The sequence below is a fragment of the Oryx dammah genome, unplaced genomic scaffold (genome assembly GCF_014754425.2).
Source record: "Oryx dammah isolate SB20612 unplaced genomic scaffold, SCBI_Odam_1.1 HiC_scaffold_1, whole genome shotgun sequence".
NCBI lineage: Eukaryota > Metazoa > Chordata > Mammalia > Artiodactyla > Bovidae > Oryx > Oryx dammah.
In genome coordinates this window covers 58,827,660-58,849,149 of record NW_024070185.1, presented here as the reverse complement: position 1 = coordinate 58,849,149, position 21,490 = coordinate 58,827,660, and the positions used below count along the sequence as shown (strand labels likewise).

At 51.3% G+C, this 21,490-nt stretch overlaps 2 protein-coding genes and 1 long non-coding RNA gene across 4 annotated transcripts; 2 read left to right on the top strand and 1 right to left on the bottom strand.

Annotated features, from left to right (window-relative positions):
• Positions 1–1,765: 1,765 nt before the first annotated feature.
• Positions 1,766–8,952, top strand: CD72 (CD72 molecule). 2 transcript variants are annotated; one of them, XM_040262236.1, is made up of 9 exons: positions 1,766–1,953; positions 2,063–2,164; positions 2,745–2,816; positions 2,988–3,077; positions 3,405–3,740; positions 6,825–6,973; positions 7,584–7,690; positions 8,373–8,519; positions 8,787–8,952. In XM_040262236.1, exons 1-8 carry the CDS (start codon positions 1,833–1,835, stop codon positions 8,512–8,514), a joined length of 1,119 nt encoding a protein of 372 aa, XP_040118170.1. In that variant the 5' UTR covers positions 1,766–1,832; the 3' UTR covers positions 8,515–8,519; positions 8,787–8,952. The 2 variants fall into 2 exon arrangements, with proteins under 2 accessions (XP_040118170.1, XP_040118124.1); XM_040262190.1 differs by having other exon boundaries at positions 7,575–7,690.
• Positions 8,953–9,055: 103 nt separating this feature from the next.
• On the bottom strand, positions 9,056–14,427 carry TESK1 (testis associated actin remodelling kinase 1). Its single transcript, XM_040262141.1, has 10 exons — positions 13,124–14,427; positions 12,879–13,000; positions 12,709–12,757; positions 12,029–12,175; positions 11,605–11,687; positions 11,354–11,444; positions 11,043–11,126; positions 10,802–10,891; positions 10,571–10,688; positions 9,056–10,248 (listed from the first exon to the last, which is right to left on the bottom strand). Exons 1-10 carry the CDS (start codon positions 13,340–13,342, stop codon positions 9,356–9,358), a joined length of 1,896 nt encoding a protein of 631 aa, XP_040118075.1. The 5' UTR covers positions 13,343–14,427; the 3' UTR covers positions 9,056–9,355.
• A 638-nt stretch (positions 14,428–15,065) lies between these two features.
• Positions 15,066–20,043, top strand: LOC120879015. Its single transcript, XR_005724692.1, has 2 exons — positions 15,066–15,670; positions 19,642–20,043. It is a non-coding gene; the product is annotated as an uncharacterized LOC120879015 (long non-coding RNA).
• The last annotated feature ends 1,447 nt before the right edge of the window (positions 20,044–21,490 follow it).

Genomic DNA, 21,490 nt, shown 5'->3' with positions numbered 1-21,490 from the left:
CACTAACACCATCTGGGAAGCCTCCTCAACCACTGGACCACTGGGAAATTCCTGCAGGGATTTTTAAAGGAAGAATTCTACTAGGAAAATAAGAGAGATGCCAGTACGCAACTAAGAAGATAGTAAAACCTTGGTTGGGCCAAAGTCTTCCCACTCAGAACCCAGCCATTCTCCCTCTGAGAAGCTGCAGTCCATCTTCATCCCTATGCAAGTCCTTTGTTCGTCTGTTCCTTGACTCCCAACAAGATGCATGAACAGTCAGTGGTGTGGGCACACACACGGGGGTGTCCCTTGCCCTCACCCCAGCCCTGCTTGTCCCAGAGCTTCTGCCTCCTGGACTCAGCTTGCTCCGTCTAGCTGATACCAGAACACAGGGGTCACATAGGCTGCCAAGCAGGATGGGACGAGGAAGGGGCTGATGGGCCACAAGGGTGACTAGTAGGGCACCAAAGGTGGAGGAGGCCAGAGAAAGACTGTGGAGTAAGAGTCTGGAGGGTGTTTACACAGGAGAGGCAGTTTGGTCCCAGATCCTCTGCATCCTCCAAAGGGCTGCCACATCTCCAGGAAGGGCTTGGAGTGAAAATTTCCCCAAGTGGGGGATTCCTGGCAGCTCTGTAGGACGACAGCAGAAAGGGAGCCAGGACCACCCTGAAACCCCTCAAACTGATGGAGAGAAAATGCCCACCAAGTAAGGGAACCCCATTCTGGGAACTCGAAAGTGAAAGTTGCTCAGTCATGTCTTACTCTTTGTGACCCCATGGACTATACAGTCCATGGAATTCTCCAGGCCAGAATACTGGAGTAGGTAGCCTTTCCCTTCTCCAGGGGAATCTTCCCAACCCAGGGATCGAACCCAGGTCTCCCTCATTGCAAGCAGATTTTTAACCAGCTGAACCACGAGGGAGGCCCAAGAATACTGAAGTGGGTAACCTATCCCTTCGCCAGCGGATCTTCCCAACCCTGGAATCGAACTGGGGTCTCCTGCAGGAACTCAGATCTGCTGGGAATCCCAGGATGAGGGAGAGCCAGGGCTCCAGACTGCTACTGCTACTGCTGCTAAGTCGCTTCAGTCGTGTTCGACTCTGTGCGACCCCATAGACGGCAGCCCACCAGGCTCCACCATCCCTGGGATTCTCTAGGCAAGAACACTGGAGTGGGTTGCCATTTCCTTCTCCAATGCATGAAAGTGAAAAGTGAAAGTGAAGTCACTCAGTCATGTCCGACTCGTAGCGACCCCATGGACTGCAGCCTACCAGGCTCCCTGTCCATGGGATTTTCCAGGCTAGAGTACTGGAGTGGGTTGCCATTGCCTTCTCCGGACTAGGACCCCCCAATCTGATGGGAGGGTAGAGCCCCACTCTGGAGCAGTGATTAGGAGACCCTCTGCGGTCAGTTGAGCATAACAGAGCTCCGACTGCATGTAGAAAGCCCAGGGACTGGGTAGCCACGAAAGAAGTGTGGGGCAAATCAGGTGACCAGGGTGGGTTGTTGGAGCCCAGCACTGTCAAGGCGGGTCTGGGATGCAAGAAGGAGGGGCACAGCCAAGATGCAAGGCCAGGCCTGAGTACTGGCTCTCTGACCCCCTCAGCCCTGACCCCCTGCTTTGGGCCTCAGTCTCCCCTCCCCTGCCCCTCTGCCCAGGGCTCAGGGATGCCATTTGCTTCACTGAGCCCATCTATCTGAAACGGTTTCACATCTTCCTCTTTTGTGACTGGAAGTCACAGGGCAAGGCGTGAAACCATCAGTCACAGAGGCAACACAGAGCCTCATCGTTTGAAGGGGTTGAGGTGAGGGGGCAGGGGGAGAGCGGCAGGGTAGCCCCGGGCCGGTGGATGAGGAGGGGGACCAGTGGGAGCAAGGTGCCCAGGACCATGGCTGAGGCCATCACCTATGCGGACCTGCGGTTTGTGAAGGCTCCCCTGAAGAAGAGCAACTCCAGCCGGCTAGGACATGGTAAGGGCAGCAGCAGCGGCTCCTCGATTCTGCAGCTCCATCCTCCTTCGAGATCCCACTCCCACCCCACAGACCCCCATCCTGATCCCACCTTTCCTCTCCTCTCCAGACCCGGAGGCTGATGAAGATGGCGAACTCACCTATGAGAATGTGCCCCCAGGCACAGGAGGACCCTCGAGCTTGGCTTCCTCTGGATTACGGGATAAAGCAGGTCTGGGGAGCCTGGGGGATGCGTGTTTGTGAGGGGCTGTGTTTTGAGTTGGGGGGGTCCACAGCATTCTTGGGAGGACAGTATCCTTGGAGAAAGGATGGGGGTTCTCAGGAAGAGAATGAGGACCAATCACAGGAGCCAAGGAAGAATAAAGCTTCCAGTGGGGAGTGAGGGCTCTATGGAGGGATCAGGGCAGCCCTGTTGGGGTGCAGAGCTCCAGTGAGAAATGGGAGTCCCTAGGGAGAGGGAAGAGAAGAGAAGAGAGGGAAGGGGGAGGAAGGGAGAGCACTCCTGGGGAGAGGGTTCTGGCAGGCAGATGAGTGGCCCCAAAGGGAAAGATCAAGGGAGACCCTGAAGGGTTATAGAGGCTCCCCGGGGAAAGGATAAGGTAAGACCTATGAGGGGCACGAGAGCCCCAGGGGAGATGAGGAGCTCCGGAGAGCGCTAAGGGTGGCCCCGAGCGGCGGCTGAAGGCACCTTAGGACAGACTGGAGTCTCGGCGCGGTGGAGCGGGTAGGAGTGGGAAGAAAGGGCATTTCCTGGGCTTTCCCACCTTCACAGGAGTCTCTCCCTTCCGCAGGGGCCCAGTCGGAGCAGCCAACTGCTGCCTGGAGCCCCGTGACGTCACCAGCTGCCGGGCGGATTCTCTGGTGTGAGTACCCGGTGCTCCCAGCCCTGCGCGCGCCTCCCGCTGCCCAGCTAGTGTTCCAAGTCCTTCGCGGGATGCTCTTTCCCGCGAATCTCCACACCCCCACCCCTCGGTCTACCAATTTTCGTGGGGCTCACTGCACCCCTGCCCCCCCCAACCCGCTGTCTCCCTAAGGCCATGGAGCCTGCATGTGGTACCTGGTTCTGGGCTTGCTCCTCACCTGCCTGCTGTGCGGGGTGGCTGCCACCTGCCTGGGAGTGCGCTGTGAGTATGGCTGCCCCTGGTTTTCCACTTACCCGGAAGGAACAACGTTCTCCCCCACTTTCCCCAACAGCTGCCCTTCCTCAGCAGGGCGGGAGTCACTACCACCACAGCCTCAGCCTTGGGCTGGTTTCTAGCCAGGTCTGTTTTCAGAGCGCAGTGACTTCCTAGATTGTCCTGGCCTAACCCAGTTTTAGGTGGTCAGATCTTATATTCCATTCCAGCCTATTAGGGCAAACTTGCAAGAAGCAGAAAAGGGACTGACGCTGAAGCCTCGGGTTACCAGGGCATGGCTGATGATGTCCTGAATCTCTCTTTATGGCCAAACAGACTTGCAGGTGTCTCGGCAGCTCCAGCAAATGAACAGGGTTCTGGAAGCCACCAACAGCAGCCTGAGGCAGCAGCTGAGCCAGAAAATAACCCAGCTGGGGCAGAGGGAAGAGGATTTGCAGGGATCCAGGATGAAGCTGGCCCAGAGTCAGGAAACACTACAGATGGAACAGAAGGCTGGCCAGGCTACCAGACAGCAGTTGCAGGTCTGCCAGTCTGACGGAGAGAAGACGAAAGAGGCCTTGAGAAATAAGGAGACAGAGAGGATGAACTTGGAGCAGAGGCTGAACAGTATGTGGGAAAGACTACAGTCTTTCTTCGGGTGCTCCTCGCCAGGTATCTGCTCTGGGAAAGGAGAGATGGGAGGGCCTGCCATGAGGGATGGACTGAAGTGAGGGGTCTGTCTGTCTACCGGGGTGCCATTGAGTTGTTCAGGAAGGGGTGGTGAACCAGAGTGCTGGCTGACATGGACGGGAGCTGTGCATCCTTGGCCAGCAGGGGGAAGGATCTAGCCACCTACTGGATTTAGGGTTTGATCCCTGGATTGGGAAGGTCTCCTGGAGAAGGGAAAGGCTACCCACTCCAGTATTCTGGCCTGGAGAATTCCATGGACTGTATAGTCCATGGGGTGGCAAAGAGTTGGACATGACTGAGCAACTTTCACTTTCACCCAGCTCTAAGGGGGGGTCCTCTTGGGGAGAAGAGGGTGGCAGCCAGCAGTGCAAATGATACAGAGCAGCAAGCTCAGGGCTCATCTGGCTCATCTCAGGGCTCAGGGCATATCAGTGTCAAGGATATGGAAACTCCCTGAATTTGGGTGTGAAATTGATTGTTCACATGTTTTTCTATAGAGAGGACCTATGCTGCTAAGTCACTTCAGTCTTGTCCGACTCTGTGCGACCTCATAGACGGCAGCCCACCAGACTCCCGTCCCTGGGATTTTCCAGGCAAGAGTACTGGAGTGGGTTGCCATTGCCTTCTCCGAGAGAGAACCTATAGTTCTATTTAATTCTTGCTATAGCTGAGCCCCCCAAAGATTAAGAATTACTGATGATTGTGGTACAGTCTGGAGTTGGGGCAAGGTAGCTGAGGCTCTCTCAGAGAGCTTGGAGGGCAGTGAACTAGGGTGGAATTGCTCATCCCTTTTGAAAGGAGGAGTGCAGCAGTATGTGGGGATGAAGGAGGGGGACACACAGAAGGTCTGCCAGAGTAGGCTGAGGTTGAGGGAGGGTCCCCTGCCTGAGAGGAGGGGACTGCTTGTGGACTGGTTGTCTAGAGGTTAGGCTCTGTCTAGGTCATGGGCATCTGGATACTCCCCCAAAGCTTTAAACAAAGAGATCATGTACAGACACCTGCAGCCCTGGTTTCTTTAACCTTCTTGTTCTCTACAAGCCTCACTTTCATGCCAGTACTGCCCACCCCCACTGCCATCTCCCATCCCCACAGCTGAACCTAGACCTCAGCATCCCAACCCACACTTCCACTGAAAGGACAGTTCAGATCTTCACTGTGACCACAACGGGCCCCCACACTTCTTCTTACAGAGGCCTTCTACCTGCTGGCTCCCCTGCTTCCTCCCTTCTCATCAGCCATCACCTGTCTTCACTTCTTTCTCAACCCATCTTGATTTGAGGGCCTGTCCCCTTACTTCAGCCAGCCAACTCACTCCTTGGTTCCAGTGTCCTTCTGGTATATCTGATTGCCAATATCTCAACTCTGGATGAACACATATGCCTGCACCCAGGGATGACAAGCTGTGCAGTCATTCTGCTTGGTGCCACAAAACTCTAGTCTCAACGTCTGGTGGGACCCCACACTACTAGCTCTCTGTACCCCACTACCCTCTCCCTCACTCTCAGCAGATGGCCCTACTCTGCCAGAGAGGAATTTCCTGTTTTCCACCACCAGTTCTGTGTATCCATTTGCATTTTTGTCCATCCTCATCTCTTGCAAGGATAACTGCAACGGCTTGCTGAATGTTTTCTCTAAACATCCCTCCTCCAAATCCACTTTTCATGTTGTAGCTAGGGTGATCCTTTAAAAACAAAAATCTGATCATGTCATTTCAGTTAAGATCATGTCAGTTAATTAATTACATAAAAAATTATGGAATACATGCTCTGTACCCAGCACTGTGCCCAGGCACTTGGGATACAGCCAGAGAACAAAATGCCTCAGTGTAAAACCTTACATTGACTTTCTCGTGCTCATAATCTAAAAATAAAAAATTCTCAATCTGGTCCCCACTGCCCCTACCTACCTTTCAGTGTGCCGCTCATCCCCTCACCCTCGTTCATTTGGCCACACTGGCTTTTATATTCCTTTAAGTTGCTGTAGGGCAGTAACTCAAGGGAGTAGCTGGGTGGGGATGAGAAAATATGGCCAGAAGAGAGGGAATTGGAGGGGAAGGAATGATTGTTGGGGAGGTAGGATGGATGGGACAAAGCAGCAGGGAGAGGTGGGTTGGGATCAGGAGCACAGACTGGGGTGTCGGATATTAAAGAAAGAGGGAGGTTTACTTCTGACCAATAGTCAGGAGGAGAGAAAAGAGACAAATTTTGAGATGGAGGGGAGGAAAATGGAGAGAGTTCACACGTCAAGTGTCTGACAACTTCAACAAAGCAAGGTTGTCAACTTGTGGAAGACTGGAGGGGAAGCTAGTGGCTAGCAGCTTGAGGAATGAAGGGAAGTTTTGAATATGCGCTGGGGAATGCGTTAGGGAGCTAATGAGACAATGAGATGAATGGGAGGTCCGTTGATCACTTCTTTACTGGGGACCCAGGTAAGGTTAACCAAAATGGGGGGTAGACTGCAATTGTTCAGAAACTGGGGGTAGTACCACCAGCCCTTTTCAAATAAGCCTCCCAGATTGACAAAAAAATTGATTGATTGGGTTTTGGTTGTGCTGGGTCTACATTGCTGTGTGGGCTCTCTCTAGTTGCAGAGACCGGGGACTATGCTTCATTGCATAACCTTCTCATTGCCGTGTCTTCTCTTGTTGCGGGGCATGGGCTCTAGGTATTCTCAGGCCTCAGTAGTTGTAGCACGTGGGCTCAGTAGTTGTGGGCTCTAGGGCATGGACTTAGTTGTTCTGTGGCATGCAGAATCTTCCCAGACCAGGGATTGAACCCATGTCCCCTGCACTGGCAGGCAGATTCTTATCCACTGTGCCACCAGGGAAATCCAAACCTCCCAGGTTTTAAGGAGTAAAATTGTTGAATGTTAAAGGCTTTCACTAAGTATGCACAGGTATGGCATTTCCAGGGTAGTCGAAGAAAAAAAGATTACAAAGTTTAAGGACCAGTGAAGGCATTGAGGTTCCACTCCAGGGAATATTGTTAGCAACCGGGTTGCTGAGCATTGAGATCCCCCTCCGGGGTCTGGACAGTGCAGTGCTGTCACTCTCTTTCTGCTTTTTAGATTTCTGCTGTCCCCTGGGATGGATACAGACTGAGAGGAGTTGCTTTTACATCTCAGTTACTAAGAGAACTTGGATGGAAAGCCAAAGCCACTGTAAATCTCTGTCTTCTGATTTGGCCAAAACCAGCAACAGTTCTCATCCATATGCAGTAAGCAAACCCCTATTCAAAGACTGTAGTGGGTACTGTTGGGTAAAGGGACATATGTCATTGAGTCAGGGATGGCACTGTGCAGCCTCTCAGCACAGAGCTCCAGGTGGCCCTACCTACTGATTAGGGCTGGCATGAGAGTTGAAACTTACAAGCCGTCTCTACTTTAACCTGTTTCTCATCCCAGCTTTCTGGTCAGTTCTGGGCTGCTCAACAGGTTTTTTGACTCTCATGGTCTCCCAGGCAGACAGGTTCCATACCTGGTGCACTGGATTGTAGGGAATGGCTCCTTGTGACAAGAACCGTCCACAGAATGACTCTTCACAGGCTGGCAGAAATTCTTACCCAGCATGTGCGTGTGGGTATGCATGCATGCATGTGTAACGAGGGGTCAGCTTGTATCTGCAGGGTGGCACTTGAAGGGTGCGGGGATGGTCACCGATGAGGCGATGTCATGCACCAAGGTTGGGTACAGTCCTCTTGCTGAAGCTTATAGCCTCTCTAGTATTTCCTTCCCCTCCTCTTGACACCCCCTCTCTCCCCCTATTCCAGTATTTCCCAGCACTCCTCACACACTTCTGGTCTCTTAATCTCCCTTCAGAGTTCTCAGATTTATATCAGAAACTTACGGAAGGTGGTGCCACAGGGTGGTTCAGCTGAATACTGGGTTGGCCCCAGAAATCCGTCCTGGCAGCCTGATCATACAAGATACACTTGGTAAGTTTGTTAGGACTTTGGGGCAACAAAAATGCTCTATAATCCCTTCATAAAGACATGGTAATGAACTCTCCCTCCAGGTCATCCTCTCAAAACTTTGGATGTTATAATCGCCCATGTGTCCATTTCTTCTATTTGATTAGTAACTCTCAGGGCAGGCAAGCTCTGTATTCTGTCCTCAGTACCCAGCAGTCCCTGGCACATGCTTTACTTAAAAAAAAAAAAAGGACTAGTTTGGGACCTATGTCATCTTTCTCTCAGGGGGATAAGTTGAGGATTTAGCTAGGGGTCACAGCTGATGAAGAACCTCGGGTCTTCTAACTTTACAGCTGACAAGGCTACCTAAACTGTACTTTTTCAGTCAAGTCCACTTGGGGCACCAGGGTTGCCCCAGAGAAGTGAGAAAGGAAGTAATTGGGGTAACTTTGAGGACCAACCCCAGGGACCTTGAAGCAGGGTAGTTACCTAACTGAAGTTTCCATCTTTGAAAACTTGGGCATTTTCTCCCTCCCTTGGTCCTATAGCCTCTTTGGGTCGGAGTCCAGACACCTGTCCCTGAACCCTCCCACACAAAGCAGGCAGGGTGAGTTAGGACTTGGGTTAGGTTTGTTCAGGGCAAGAGAAGGGAGGATGGGATAAGAGGGGCCACAGCTTAACCCTGTGCTACTTCACTACCCTTTAGGTATTCTAATCCAAAATGTCCCAAGCTAGAAATCAAGTGGAAGGATCTGGACCTGACGACAGGGGCGTGTCACCTTTCTTTTCCCTACATCTGTGAGATGTCAGCTTTCAGGTCTCCAGTCAGGGACCACTCTTTGCACTGAGCTGGGTAAGTGTGGGGGATGGGACTGAGGCATGGAGCCTGGGGGCAGAGGGTCTCACACAGAGGGCAGGAGGAACACTTGTTTCTGGAGGCAGCAGCCACGTCACAGCCTCCAGGGGCTTGGTCTGCTTATGGGAGGGAGGGTTGGGCAGGGAAGGCCTGGAATTGAAGGGAGGCTGGCGATGTGGCTGTCCAGGTTGCTGGGGAGGAGGTGGGGATGAGGATTCTCAGTGGCAGTCAATCGTGGAGCTCAATGATGCTTTAATCCTCCAGGTACTCAACAACAGGACCCTGTGCCCTTCAGCCCTAACCTGTAGCCTGCGGGTCCTAAGATCTGCCTTCCTCCAGTGTGTCTTCACTCTGCCCAGACAGGGCCCTGCCAAGGGCTGACCCAGGCCCAGCATCTCTAGGCAAGCCTGCTGGAGATCCTGTCCCAGAAACTGGACTGTTCCCAGGGAACAGGGAAGAAGCTTCTAGAAGAGATTTTGCCCCCCACACCCCAAAACCTCTCATAGTAGAATGGGTGGGGAGGGCGCATGGGCTGAGCGGATGGGGGCAGCCCGGAGCCAGCCAGGCAGTTTTATTGAAATATTTTTAAATAATTTGCACGTGTTAGTCTCGTGTGTCAGCAACGCATTGTCTGGTTCAGTGATCCCCACGGGAGAGCAAGCCCAGGGGTTGGAAAGGAAATGTTCTGTTCCTCGCGTCCATGTTGAGCCTCCCCTGTACAGGGGCAAGAGCTGCTCAGCCCGTCCAGGGCTGGTGTGGGCCAGTGTGTGCTCGCTGTCCTCATGGGGCGTCTTGAAGGCCAAGGTGGAGGCCAGAGACCACAGGCTCCACTGCTAAGAGCGTGCCCCAGGCAGCTGCAGGCTGGGGGTGGGTGGCTTGGCGTGGTGCCCTCGGTGGCAGAGGAGGCTGCCCGCCTCACAGTTCAGGTTGCGGTAGCGGGCCACAGCTGGCGCGGGCCGGGGGCACACGGACAGGAAGCCAAAGCTGAAGGGGCCGAGGCAGCAGCCGGGGCAAGGCAGCCCCTCCTCAGGCTCCCGGGGAGCCGAAGGGGGCGGCGAGGGCTCTGTCCGCTCCAGGGCTGCTGCGCGGGGCAGACTATGCTGGGCCCGGTTCCAGGGCTCCCCTGCCCAGCCTTGCGGGGAGTTCACCACCACAGCCGGGGGGTTGTTGTTAAGGGGAGGTCCTGATCTAGGGGACCAGGGCTGGGAGGCCGAAGAACAGGTGCTGATGAAATTGTCTGTGGCCACAGCCACGGCCAGGGGCAGCTGTGGGGCTGGTCTTGGGGGTTCCGGCTCAGGGCTGCTGCCCTCACACTCCATCTGCTCTTCGGCTGAGGGACCCACAGCAGGAGGGCCAGGACCCGGCAGTGCTGTCTCCATCCGCCGGGGAAGCTCAGGGGATGACGGTAGCGAGCGGCAGCGGCGGACAGGTGTCCCAGGCTGGCCCAAGGTCTCCGGAGTGGTCACCAGGGGCAGCTGGGTGGAGGGCAGTAGCGATGGTGGTACAAGGGGTAGAGGGGCGACTGGCTTGCTGGGCGTGTCCAGGAGCTTGATCTTGCCACCTCTGAGGTCTTCCCGTAGTGAAAAGGGGTTGACTCGAGTCAGATTGTCCCCCCAATTGGGGGGTGATTCTGGCGATGGGGGTAGGAAGAGGTCTGACCGGCTTCGGGAGAGCCGGGGGTCTGGCCTGGGGAGTGTGGCAGAGGGACCCCCTCTTGGAACAGATCCTGTAGACAGAGAAGTCTGTGCTCACTGTTCTCAGCACTCATCAGAGTTCCATGAGGGCCTCATAAACTGACTGGGAGGCTGGTGGGACCAGAGCTAAGAAAAGAGTGCACCGGAAAAAGGGGGATATCCCCGCCAGCCTCCTGTACCTCTTCTTCCCTTGTTCCCCTCCCTCAGGCTCTAGAATTAGAAAACTATCTGCTTAGAGAGGTCCTCTCACCGCACTCCCACCCCCAGCCTTCTCAATAAAACACTCAGTCTCCTCAGATTATTCCGAGTTCTAAGGAAGAGAGGAGCAAAAGGACTTCAGTCATGCTCACTTACCCTGACTGCGTGTCAGGGGGACCCGGGGGAGGGAGGAGGCTGGCTCAGGCAGCTGCTCCAGGATCCACTCCAGGTGCTGGGTGATTTCAGTGAAGGGAGCGCGAGTGCGAGGTTCCATCTGATAGGGAGAGAACAGCTTCACTCAGAGCTCCAAAAGCATGTCCCTGAGTGTTCCTCCCATCACCTGGGCTGGCCGGGGGTGCAGGGCAGCAGGGAGAGTGGGGCTCTTACACTGCAGCAGTGGATGGCCAGGAGCAGGAAAGGCAACGGGCAGTCGCCCCCTACCAGGGCCCTGAAAGCAGGCACATCCAGCCCAAAGTCCTGTGGGGACAAAGATGAGACGCCTCCGAGTCAGCCTTCCTCCAGTTTTCCTGCTGCCCCCAGTTAGGGCCTCGACCTTCTGGGAACCCTCCATGGTTAAGGAACTGCACAGTCTGGAGTGTGTCCTTTTAAACCTGGGCATGTCGCTCACCTCAGTCCGGGGTAGGTAGTCAGGGTCTGCAGGTACTCGTGCGATGAGCTCACAGAGGACAATCCCAAAGGCAAAGACATCAGCCTGGGGTAGGAAAGAACATCAGCGGGATGCACTGACAGTTTCATGTCAGAATATGTCAGAATTTGGGGGAGTCTTGACAGTTGCCATGTGTTGGAGGGGTAAGAGGGGTAAGGTCTTGGGTCTTCTGAGTATCTCTCAGAACTGCTGAGGAACTTGGGATGGGTCCTTACGAGATAATCTCCAGGGTCTCTGGAAGGCCTTGGGGACCTCAAGGGTTGACGTCTTACCTTCTCATCATACAGCTCGCCTCGCAATACCTCTGGAGCCATCCAGTATGGGGAACCCACCACAGCCAGTGGCTCCTTCCTTGCCCCTTCCCTGCAGGGGCAGAGTGGTCAGGAATATCCCATCCAAACACCCTTCCCCAAAAAAAGGGGGTGAGGTCAGCCCACTCCCCACCCCAAAGGAAACGTGCCTATGGGTTTTGCTTAGATAAGGGCCTTCTGGGAGGTTTAGGGGGATGGGGCATTCTCCTCACCTATACACAGGAATCTTTTCAGCCAGCCCGAAGTCACCCACAACAGCTGTGAAGCCTCGGTCTTCCCGTCGGATCAGACAGTTCTGACATATACATATAGCATCCCCACATACCCATCACCTTCTGTTCTCTGATCTCCCACTATGCACCTCAAAGACCTGTCATTCCAGAATAACCCCATCTTCTCTGATCTCCCAGTTCTCCAATGTACCCCAGTCTTGCAGCATCACTCATCTCTTGGTTTAAACAGAATGGTTCTCAGTCCCTCAGAGCACTCCCCCTCTTCCCAGTCCCCCATACTCCAGTGTCTTGCTACCCAACATCCTAATGTTGCCTGTTATCCACTTTCCAGTATCCATGGGCTAGTTACAATCTAATGAATCTCAAATCCCCTTTCATGCCTCCACCCACCTGGCCCGCCTACCTTGGATGTGAGGTCTCGGTGGAATACCCCTTTGGCATGCAGGTACCGCAGGCCACGGGCGATGTCCAAAGCCAGGCGGAGCCTGACAGGCCAGGATAGGGGCTCGGGGGAGCTGAGCAGCTGTTCCAGGGTCCCCCCGTTCATATACTGGGACATGGGAGGAGAAGGTCAGGAATATCCCATATCAAAGTTTCAGTCTGTTCTCTAGGTCTCCCACTTTTAAGCCTGGGACACTCAGGAGAATCACAAAGGTCAATAGGGTGAGTCTGTGCTCTAGCGTCCCCCATTCATACCCTAAGGCTGTCCGGACCCATACATGTACATCTATTTAAATTTAAATTATTAAGTTTAAAGAAAATTAAACATTCAGTTCCTGTCACACTAGTCACATTTCCAGTGCTCCTCAGCAACTTGTGGCTAGTGGCTATGGTTTCGGACCGCACAGATACAGAACATTTTTATCACTGCAGAAAAATCTGTTGTTGGACAGCACCCTTCTAGAGAGTATCAAGGATGGGACCAGCTGACGCCTTTTATTTGTGGTTTGCCTAAAGGGACGTTCTGGGAAGCCTCCCCTGGGTCCTGCCGCCTCCCACTACTCCTCTGCAGATGCACGGGGCCGCTGACTCCCTCTCCCCTTGGTGGTGAGGGGGTCCCCCCGCTTCTTGGCCCATCCTCACCTCTGTAAGAGCGTGCAGCTGCCCTTGGTGCACGCAGACCCCCATGAACCTGGAGGAGGATGGGAAAGATAGCAGGGTAGGCTGTAAGAGCCTCGGCCTCTCCACTTTTCCCGCGGGATCTTTCCCCTTCCCCCAGCAAGCTTCCCAGCAAGCGGCTGGGGCCCGCTCACCTTAGGATGTTGGGGTGCCGAAGCCGGTTCATCAGCTGCACCTCCCGTAGCGTGTTTCCCCGGTTACTGGGGAGCCTGTTCATTTTCAGCACCATGACTTGCCCTGACTGTCGGTGCCGAACCTGCGGGCGGTAGCGGATGGCCAGTCCCGCGCAGGTTGGGAAGACTGCCAGGGTCCAGGCCCCTAGTTCCAGCCTCGCGTCTGAGGCTCGGTCCCGCCCCTCTGCCCTCTCTGCTGGTCCTACCTTGTAGACCTCAGAGAAGAAGCCGGCCCCGATCTTCTCGGCGCAGTGGAAATCGTCCACGCGTGCCAGGCTGGACACGGCGCTGCGGAGAGCCCGGTAGGAGGAGGGGCGGCCCCGGCCCGGGCCTCCTCCCGCGCCCCCTGGCCCCGGGGGCCCCTCCCCCGGCGCCTCTCCAGGCCCGGGCCCAGGGCCCCGTAGTGGGGGCCGTTCCCCGGCCATGGCCGGGCCCCCAGGCCGGGGCCTGCCTCACATGGCAGGGTCCCCTGGCCCCGGGCAGGCCGCGCTCGCCATGGGAGCGGGCCCAGACGGATCAGGGGCGCCCGGGTTCCCGCTCTCGCTCCCGCCCTAGAGAATAGAAGATTCGCCGAAGATCCTGGGCCCGCCCCCGCCTCGCCGGCTCGCTGGGCCCGGGTGGACGCCGCTCCGCTCCGCTCTGCGCAGGACCTGGGCCTGGGCCTGGGCCGGGCGGTGGAGGTGGCGCTCCCGGGCGCCGGCGGGCAGGCGGGCAGGCTCCCCGCAGGCGGAGGCGGGCGGCGGCCGCTCTGCTTCGCCGCTGGGGCTCAGGCTCCGCGGCCTGCCGGGGCGGGGCTGAGCCGGGCCTCTGATTAACTCCTTCGAGCCTGGCCTCCGGGCAGCGGCCACGCCCCCTCAGGTGCGCACCCCGCAACCTGAAGCTACTATGCCCTAGGCGAGTGGGTCTGGGGCGTCGGGGTCAAATGAGGTCAGGCCTGAGCTGAATAACTGAAAGGAATTAAGGACTGATTGTGCGCACGCGCGGTTCAAACGTCTTTTACTGCCCTGGGAGTCCTTTCTCCTCTCCCTCCCTCAGGTCACTGGCGGTTGACAACTCGGCTCAGGGAGCCGCACGATTCCTGGGCTCAAAGGACCCGCAGGGCTGAAAAATGGATCCTTCTGGCCCAGCCACAATCGGAGGCAGCCCAGCAACCTACCTACCTTCCCAGCCTCCGCCCTGGCCCAGCCTGCCCATTTCCCAGGTTTCGACCTTTACACCTTACACCTCCGGACTCCCTGACACTTTCTACCTTCTCAGGGGATGGTGATGCCCCGAGACTGCAGTGAGCCCTCGGCCAGCCCATTCCAAGTGTGGCCCCGACTCCTCTTTATCCATCCCGCCTCCCTCGATAAAGTTCAGATTCCAGAGCCTCGTCAAGTGACCACCCAGCCTGCACCTTCCTTTTACTATTTCGTCCGAATGCCCCTCTCTCTCAAAAGAGAAGACTCCACCTGTAGGGACGCCCCTCTAAGCTCAAGATCCCACCCCTTAGCAAAACCCCGCCCCTCAAGGAACTCTTTCCTTCGGAGACTTCTCTCTCAGTGACACCTCTCAGTATGACACTGCCAACCAACATCAGTTCAGTTCAGTTCAGTCGCTCAGTCGTGTCCGACTCTTTGCGACCCCATGAACTGCAGCACGCCAGGCCTCCCTGTCCATCACCAACTCCCGGAGTTCACTCAGACTCACGTCCATCGAGTCAGTGATACCATCCAGCCATCTCATCCTCTGTCGTCCCCTTCTCCTCCTGCCCCCAAGCCCTCCCAGCATGAGTCTTTTCCAATGAGTCAACTCTTCGCATGAGGTGGCCAAAGTACTAGAGTTTCAGCTTTAGCATCATTCCTTTCAAAGAAATCCCAGGGTTGATCTCCTTCAGAATGGACTGGTTGGATCTCCTTGCAGTCCAAGGGACTCTCTTCTCCAACACCACAGTTCAAAAGCATCAATTCTTCGGCGCTCAGCCTTCTTCACAGTCCAACTCTCACATCCATACATGACCACTGGAAAAACCATAGCCTTGACTAGACGGACCTTAGTCGGCAAAGTAATGTCTCTGCTTTTGAATATGCTGTCTAGGTTGGTCATAACTTTTCTTCCAAGGAGTAAGCGTCTTTTAATTTCATGGCTGCAGTCACCATCTGCAGTGATTTTGGAGCCCCCCAAAAATAAAGTCTGACACTGTTTCCACTGTTAGTGTGTACCAGAACCCCTCAGTGTGACAACCCTCCTTTGTGTGTTCCTTCTGCCCAGCGAGACCCCACCTCTCAGAATGACTCCACCAGCCATTGTGACCCCGCCTCTCAACGTGACTCTTCCCTTTAGTGTGGCCCTTATCAGTGTGACCCCTCTAGACAGGTACCGCCCCCATTACGTAGGAATCTGGTCTGCCGGTTCAGGCGGCAGGAAGTTCTTCCACCGGCCTCTAGAGCGGCGCGAGGTCTCGAGTGCGCACGCACCGTTCCAGGACCCGGTGCGCTCGCCGTACCCAATGCTTCTCTTGTCTGCTGGCTCCTCCCCCCTGTCATCGGCGGTATAGCCAATCATCGCCTAGGTTGGGTGACGTCACACGATCCCGGTGACAGGTCTGGGAAGAGTGGTGGTGGGCGTCGGTGAGCCGCTTGCCACCTAGCGGCGGAGTGGAGTCCGGCAGGAGCGGAGGCTGCGGGCCTGGGGAGAAACAGTCTGCGACAGAGCTTGAGGGAGCAAATCTGAATTCTTTTCAGAAACTCTAAAGTACTATTTTTATTTCTGTGGTAAGCTAAAAAGAAAATTAATTAATCGCACAGTCTGCATCTGTGTGGGTGACTACCTTCTAACAGAGTCTTATCCCATGTTTATGGAGTGAGAGCCGCGTACTACTTGATTGTTAAGGGCCAATGAGAAAAGAATAAAGCAGTCTTAAATCATAAACGGTGCAGGAGGATCGGGAGAAGGTCAGATGCTGTCTCGGTATAAGGGAAGTTTCCGCACAAAGTAGGAGAAAGAGCCAGAGTGATTCACAGCCCTTCCACTGCCACTATAGACAGGCCATATGCATCATATTCATTCCTCCAGAGGCAATTTTGTCTCAGCAAAACAAGCTCATTTGTCACATTAAATGTTAACATCTAACTTATTTCATTTGTAAGTTTGCTTTCTGTAGTTAAGATCTGTGAAAAGTGAAAGTGTGTCACTCAGTCGTGTCCCACGCTTTGTAATCCCATGACTGTAGCCTGCCCCACAGGCTCCTCTGTCCATGGAATTCTCCAGGCAAGAATACTGGAGCGGGTTGCCATTCCCTCCTTCTTAAGGGGATTTTCCCAACCCAGGGATGGAACCCCGGTCTCAGCATTACAAGCAACTTCTTTACTGTCTGAGCCACCAGGGAAGCCCAATAAACACTAGGAATTTATGCTTCCTTTTGTTTAAGCAATATAATATTTTAATCTACTTGCGTCTGACCCTTTACCCAAGTCTGAGAATATCCGTAGTTGGTAATAGTAATTCCAAGCAGAGGAGCCAGGTTGCCCATTTAGACAGATTATTGTAGTGGTTGTATGGAGGCAGGAAGACTGATTAACAAGGAGGAGCTGATGATGCTTCATTGAGGAGAGGATGAGGGACTGAACTAGGATGGGGATAATAGAAAAGGGGAGGAAGAAACCTTCAACTAGAATGGGAAAACATGCTGACAGACTAGTATCCAAAGTCAGTCAGTCCTGGGGACGGAAAGAGCATCATCCAGGATAATTTTAAAGTTTCTTGCTTAGATGACTATCAACTGAGATAAAGAATACAGGAGGAGGACAGGTTGGGGGGCGGTAGGTAATTGTCATAAACAAAGGGGTCATGTGATGGAAAAGAAAACTATGAATGTGGATGCCATTATCCCAGTAGGGAGGGAGATGTAGGCTGATAATGGACTTCTAGGGAACACCAATAGTAATAAAGTGTAGGTGGACGAAGAGAAGTCTGTGAAGGAAACAGAAGAAACATGCTGAAATATAGGAAGATAATTTTTTTGAGGGTGCATAAAATTCTTTATTTAGAATAAAGTACAAGTGTTTATAATGTAATTTCAAATTCAAGTGAAACTGAAAGTTGCCTTGTGACCCCATGGACTTTAGCCTGCCAGGATCCTCTGTCCATAGAATTCTTCAGGCCAGAATACTGGAGTGGGTAGCTGTTCCCTTTCTCCAGGGGATCTTCCCAACCTAGGGATCGAACCGAGGTCTCCCATACTGCAGGCGAATTCTTTACCATCTGAGCCACCTTCAATTTCAAATTTCTGTATAAAAGGGTCAGGACCTTTACCTATTTTAAGAAGTACACATAGGGTATACACAAACACATTTTGCCTTTTTTATTTAATTAAAGTAATAATAAAGCTGTTTGGAATAGAGCTGACATGTATTTACATTATAATATGAAACTCCAGTCTGTGACTGAACTACCACTATATCTGTGTGTTCATCTAAATATCTGAATACTTTTCACTGCCAATGATATAACAAGTAGTGGCAAGTGGAATCCAAGGATGGAGAGTTTAGGAAAAGTGGAACATTGAACAGTATTAAATGGTGCAGAGAGGTGTGCTAAGATGAGCTTGAAATGTTCCTTGAGTTGGGCTGCTAGAAGATCCTTTTGTTGTCATTTTTCAAACTTTGTAAGGTGGAAAATTCAAATGTGGAAAAAAAAGAAGGAATAGAACAATGAACCCTTATTTACCTTGGGTAAGACCATTTTGTTGGCGAAACATTGTTCAAAATCACTTACCCATGCCTCAGTTATACTGTTGCCATAAATGACTGGGTAGAAGTGAAAATATCTGCTTTTTTGTACCTTCTATGCCAGTGATTCTCCAGTAATCAGTTCATGGACAATCTTGTTTTATCTATACTACTGCTTTTCTCCCCAACCTAGTTATTTGGTGCATATTTCTGACATTGTCTTTTCATCAATAAATATTTCAGTGTGTTACCTCTGAAAGATAAGGATTCTTCTTTAAAACAAAATCACAGTACTATGTCACACTTAAAAAAAAATTACTTAATACCATCAAGCGTCTAGCTTTTCATATTTTCCTCACTGAATTATATTTAGTTTTTTAAAACTAATGTGTTTTTTTTTAATATTTATTTATTTGGCTGTGCCAGGTCTTGGTTGTGGCGCTCAGGATCTTCGATCTTCGTTGAGGTGTGCCGTGTCTTTAGTTGCAGCATGTGGAAACTAGTTCCTTGATTAGGAATCACACTCGGGCCCCCTGCATTGGGAGTGCAGAGTCTTAGCCACTGAACCACCAGGGAAGTTCCCCAAATTGTTAATTTGAACCAAAATCTAAATAAGGTCCATACTTTGAGGCTGATGTCTCTTAAACATTTAACTCCATCCATTATCTCCCCTCCTCCATTTTTTTTTTTTTTAAGAAACCGGGTCATTTGTCCTTATGGAGTTTCTCAGAATCTGAATTTTGCTAAGCTTTTAGCATGTTCTTCAGTCTCCTGTATTTCCAGTAAAGTTGTAGAGACAATTAGATTTATATTTTATTATTTTGGCAAAACTACTTTGTAGGTGGTTTTAACACTTTTATCATGATGTACATACAGTGTTGGACTTCCCTAGTGGCTTGGATGGTAAAGAATTGCCTGCCATGTGGGAGACCTGGGTTTGATCTCTGGATTGGGAAGATCCCCTGGAGGAGGGCATGGCAACCCACTCTAGTATTCGTGCCTGGAGAATCCCAAGGACAGAGGAGCCTGACGGGCTACAGTCCATGGGGTCCCAAAGAGACAGACTTGACTGAGTGACTGAGCAGACACACAGATACAGTGGTGGTCTTTGTGATGGGTTTCTCAAACGTGGCGCTATTGGTATTTTTAAAAATTAGTTTATTTTTTAATTGGAGGAAAATTGCTCTTATTGACATTTTGGACTGGAGAGATTCTTTATAGTAGGAGGCTGTCCTGGTGCATTGTAGGGATGTTTAGCAGCATCCCTGTCCTCGGCCCGCTGAATGTCAGTAGCAGTTCCTCCAGTTGTGATGACTAAAATGTCATTTAGACATTGTCCCCCTGGGGGCAAAATTGTTCCTGATTGAGAACTTTTCCTCATTAAACTACTTGTGACTCAGAGACATATTCATATGGGAAAGGCAAAAAAAAAAAAAAAAAAAGCTTGTTTCCCTCTTATTTTACCAGCTTTTAAAGTAGTGAGTTGGTTCTCTAGCATCCTCCAACAGTGGCCAATGAGGTGTTTTTTTTTAGTATCATCATAAACTCATAATTTAATACATATATGATGTGTCTTAATCACTGGCAATTAAAAAAAGTTTTTGATTTTTAAACTGTCCTATTTTGGCCACTGGACACATTCAAGTTGGCTTCTGAGTCCTTTTGACATGACTCTTAAGGTTTCTTGCTCTTTGATATAATAAAATGTTCTAGGCTCATTTTGTGAATTGCTAGACTGGAGCTGCTATCAGTTATTTTTTCCAATGATTCATGATTCCTTTTCATTGGAAATGGTATTTAGAAACCTCAATGTGGGTAATTTTTGTGTGACCTTAGGAAGAGCAGTTAAATGGATATATTCATATCCTATTCCTTTTAAAATGGTCTCTTCCACTATCTCTTTATTTTGAAAAAATTCCAAACATGCAGAAAAGCTGAAGGAATACACAATGAACATCTGTATGTGCATGCTAAGTTGCTTCAGTCGTGTCTCTTTTCTACCCCATGGACTGTAGCCTGCCAGGTTCCTCTGTCCATGGGGATTCTTCAGTCAAGAATACTGGAGTGGGTTGCCATGCCCTCCTCCAGGGGACCTTCCCAATCCAGGGATCAAACCTGCGTCTCCAGCAACTTCTGCATTGCAAGCGGATTCTTTACCGCTGAGCCACCAGGGAAGTCTGAATAACTGTATACCCTCAGCTCAATTCAACAATTGTTATTTTGTTATGTTTGTTCTGTCTCTCTCTGATAAAAAATTGTATGGTGTGGTATTTGATATAGTATGGTTATACTGTACTATTTAGTATGATTTTTTATTGTACCATTTGAAAATACATTGCAGGCATTATGACACTTCATAGGTATTATCTTCCAAGGTAATTTTCTATGTAACCATAATACCATTATCACATCTTGAATTACTTTCTTCATTTAGTTTCTTTTTTTTTTTTTTGTGGGGGTAGAGGGTGCGCTTGCATGATCTTAGCCCCTCAACCAGGGATTGAACCCAAGCCCTTAGCAGTGAGAGCTCAGAATCCTAATCACTGGACCACCAGGGAATTCCCCTTCCTTTAGTTTTTTGATTCTCCTATTTTATTGGTTCCTTCTGGGGCTCTTTTGCTGATTCTTCTTTATTATGCATGATTCAGCTACCTTATCCTACTCAATGAGGTAGTAACATTAGCTTACCATTTTATAGATGAGAATACTGGTGTCTGATGAAATGAATTTAGCCAGGGTCTGTATCTCTAGTGACTAGGATTTGAACTAGTGTTTTTGTTTTGTTTTATATTATGATACCTTTGACTTTAAGTGAAAGAGAACTTAGAAATGGCCTTAACAATAATGAAATCACTTCATAAGGATGGTTAATTCTGAGACTCTACATTACCGTCAAGGATCTAGGCCTTTCTATTCTACCATCCACCCTGGATGGATGAAGGCTTTATCTGGAGGTTAGCTTAGCTTTCCGCAAGATTTATGATTCCTGCCAAAGTTCCAACATCATATTCACAGAATTTCTCGAGGCAGGAAAAGACATTCCTTTTTGTCCATCTCTCTTTCTCTAATTCGTTGTGCATCTTTTTTTAAGAGCAAAGAAACTTTCCCTAGGACCCTCCTTCATCCCAGCAGACTTGCCCTCATATTGTTCAGATTGCCACAAGCCCAAACCTAACCAGTCATTGGCAAGGGGAATGGGACCACTATGATGGGCTTAGACTAATCAAGACTCATTCCTACGGCTGGTTCTGAGCTTCCCTGAAGCTCCTGACTGCTTGGCAGAAGAAAATTGAAGTCCTGTTAGGAAGAAGGGAGATGGGGGTAGGGAATAGGTATGAAGTGTGCAACCAACAATGTCTGTTACAGAATCCAGATTGTTAGCCTTGACATCCTCTGCTTTTCTAGGCTCTGCCTTCAGCTCCCTCCCTCACTCCAGCATAGTTCCTGTGAGCCACGCCCCCTACAATTCTAGCTCTCATGACACATACCAAGATTGTCCTTGGCAGAACAGTGCGGAACGTGAAATTTATTCTTTGGTGCCCAGTGCTCTTGTGCAAGCCAAAGAAGTCAGTGACACATGCTTTGTTAGCCCTGGCGCTGGCAGTGGGGGAGGGGAGGGGAGGAGGGCAGAGGCTCTGCCTTCTGGAAAGGTAGCATCCCCCAGATCTCTTTTTCTTGGTCTCTACTTCTCTTAGAATCTGAATGGTTTTCATAACAAATTCTAATTTGCCTCCTAGTTTTAACATTACCTTCATATCTCCTTCCCCTGAACTCCCACATTGAGGAAACCTGAATCCACTGAATTTACTAACCATTCACTGATCTCCCCTTTGTATTAGAAATTTAGAGATAATACTAAACAAT

Bases quoted from the DNA above. Each gene is read 5' to 3' on its own strand.
- CD72 (XM_040262190.1), top strand. From the start codon at position 1,833: ATGAGGAGGGGGACCAGTGGGAGCAAGGTGCCCAGGACCATGGCTGAG. The intron at 3,078-3,404 runs GTGAGTATGGCT...ATGGCCAAACAG, and splicing joins CACCTGCCTGGGAGTGCGCT to ACTTGCAGGTGTCTCGGCAG. The intron at 3,741-6,824 runs GTATCTGCTCTG...TCTGCTTTTTAG, and splicing joins CTTCGGGTGCTCCTCGCCAG to ATTTCTGCTGTCCCCTGGGA.
- TESK1 (XM_040262141.1), bottom strand. From the start codon at position 13,342: ATGGCCGGGGAACGGCCCCCACTACGGGGCCCTGGGCCCGGGCCTGGA. The intron at 13,001-13,123 runs GTAGGACCAGCA...TACCGCCCGCAG, and splicing joins TCTTCTCTGAGGTCTACAAG to GTTCGGCACCGACAGTCAGG. The intron at 10,689-10,801 runs GTAAGAGCCCCA...TCTCCCTATCAG, and splicing joins TGGCCATCCACTGCTGCAGT to ATGGAACCTCGCACTCGCGC.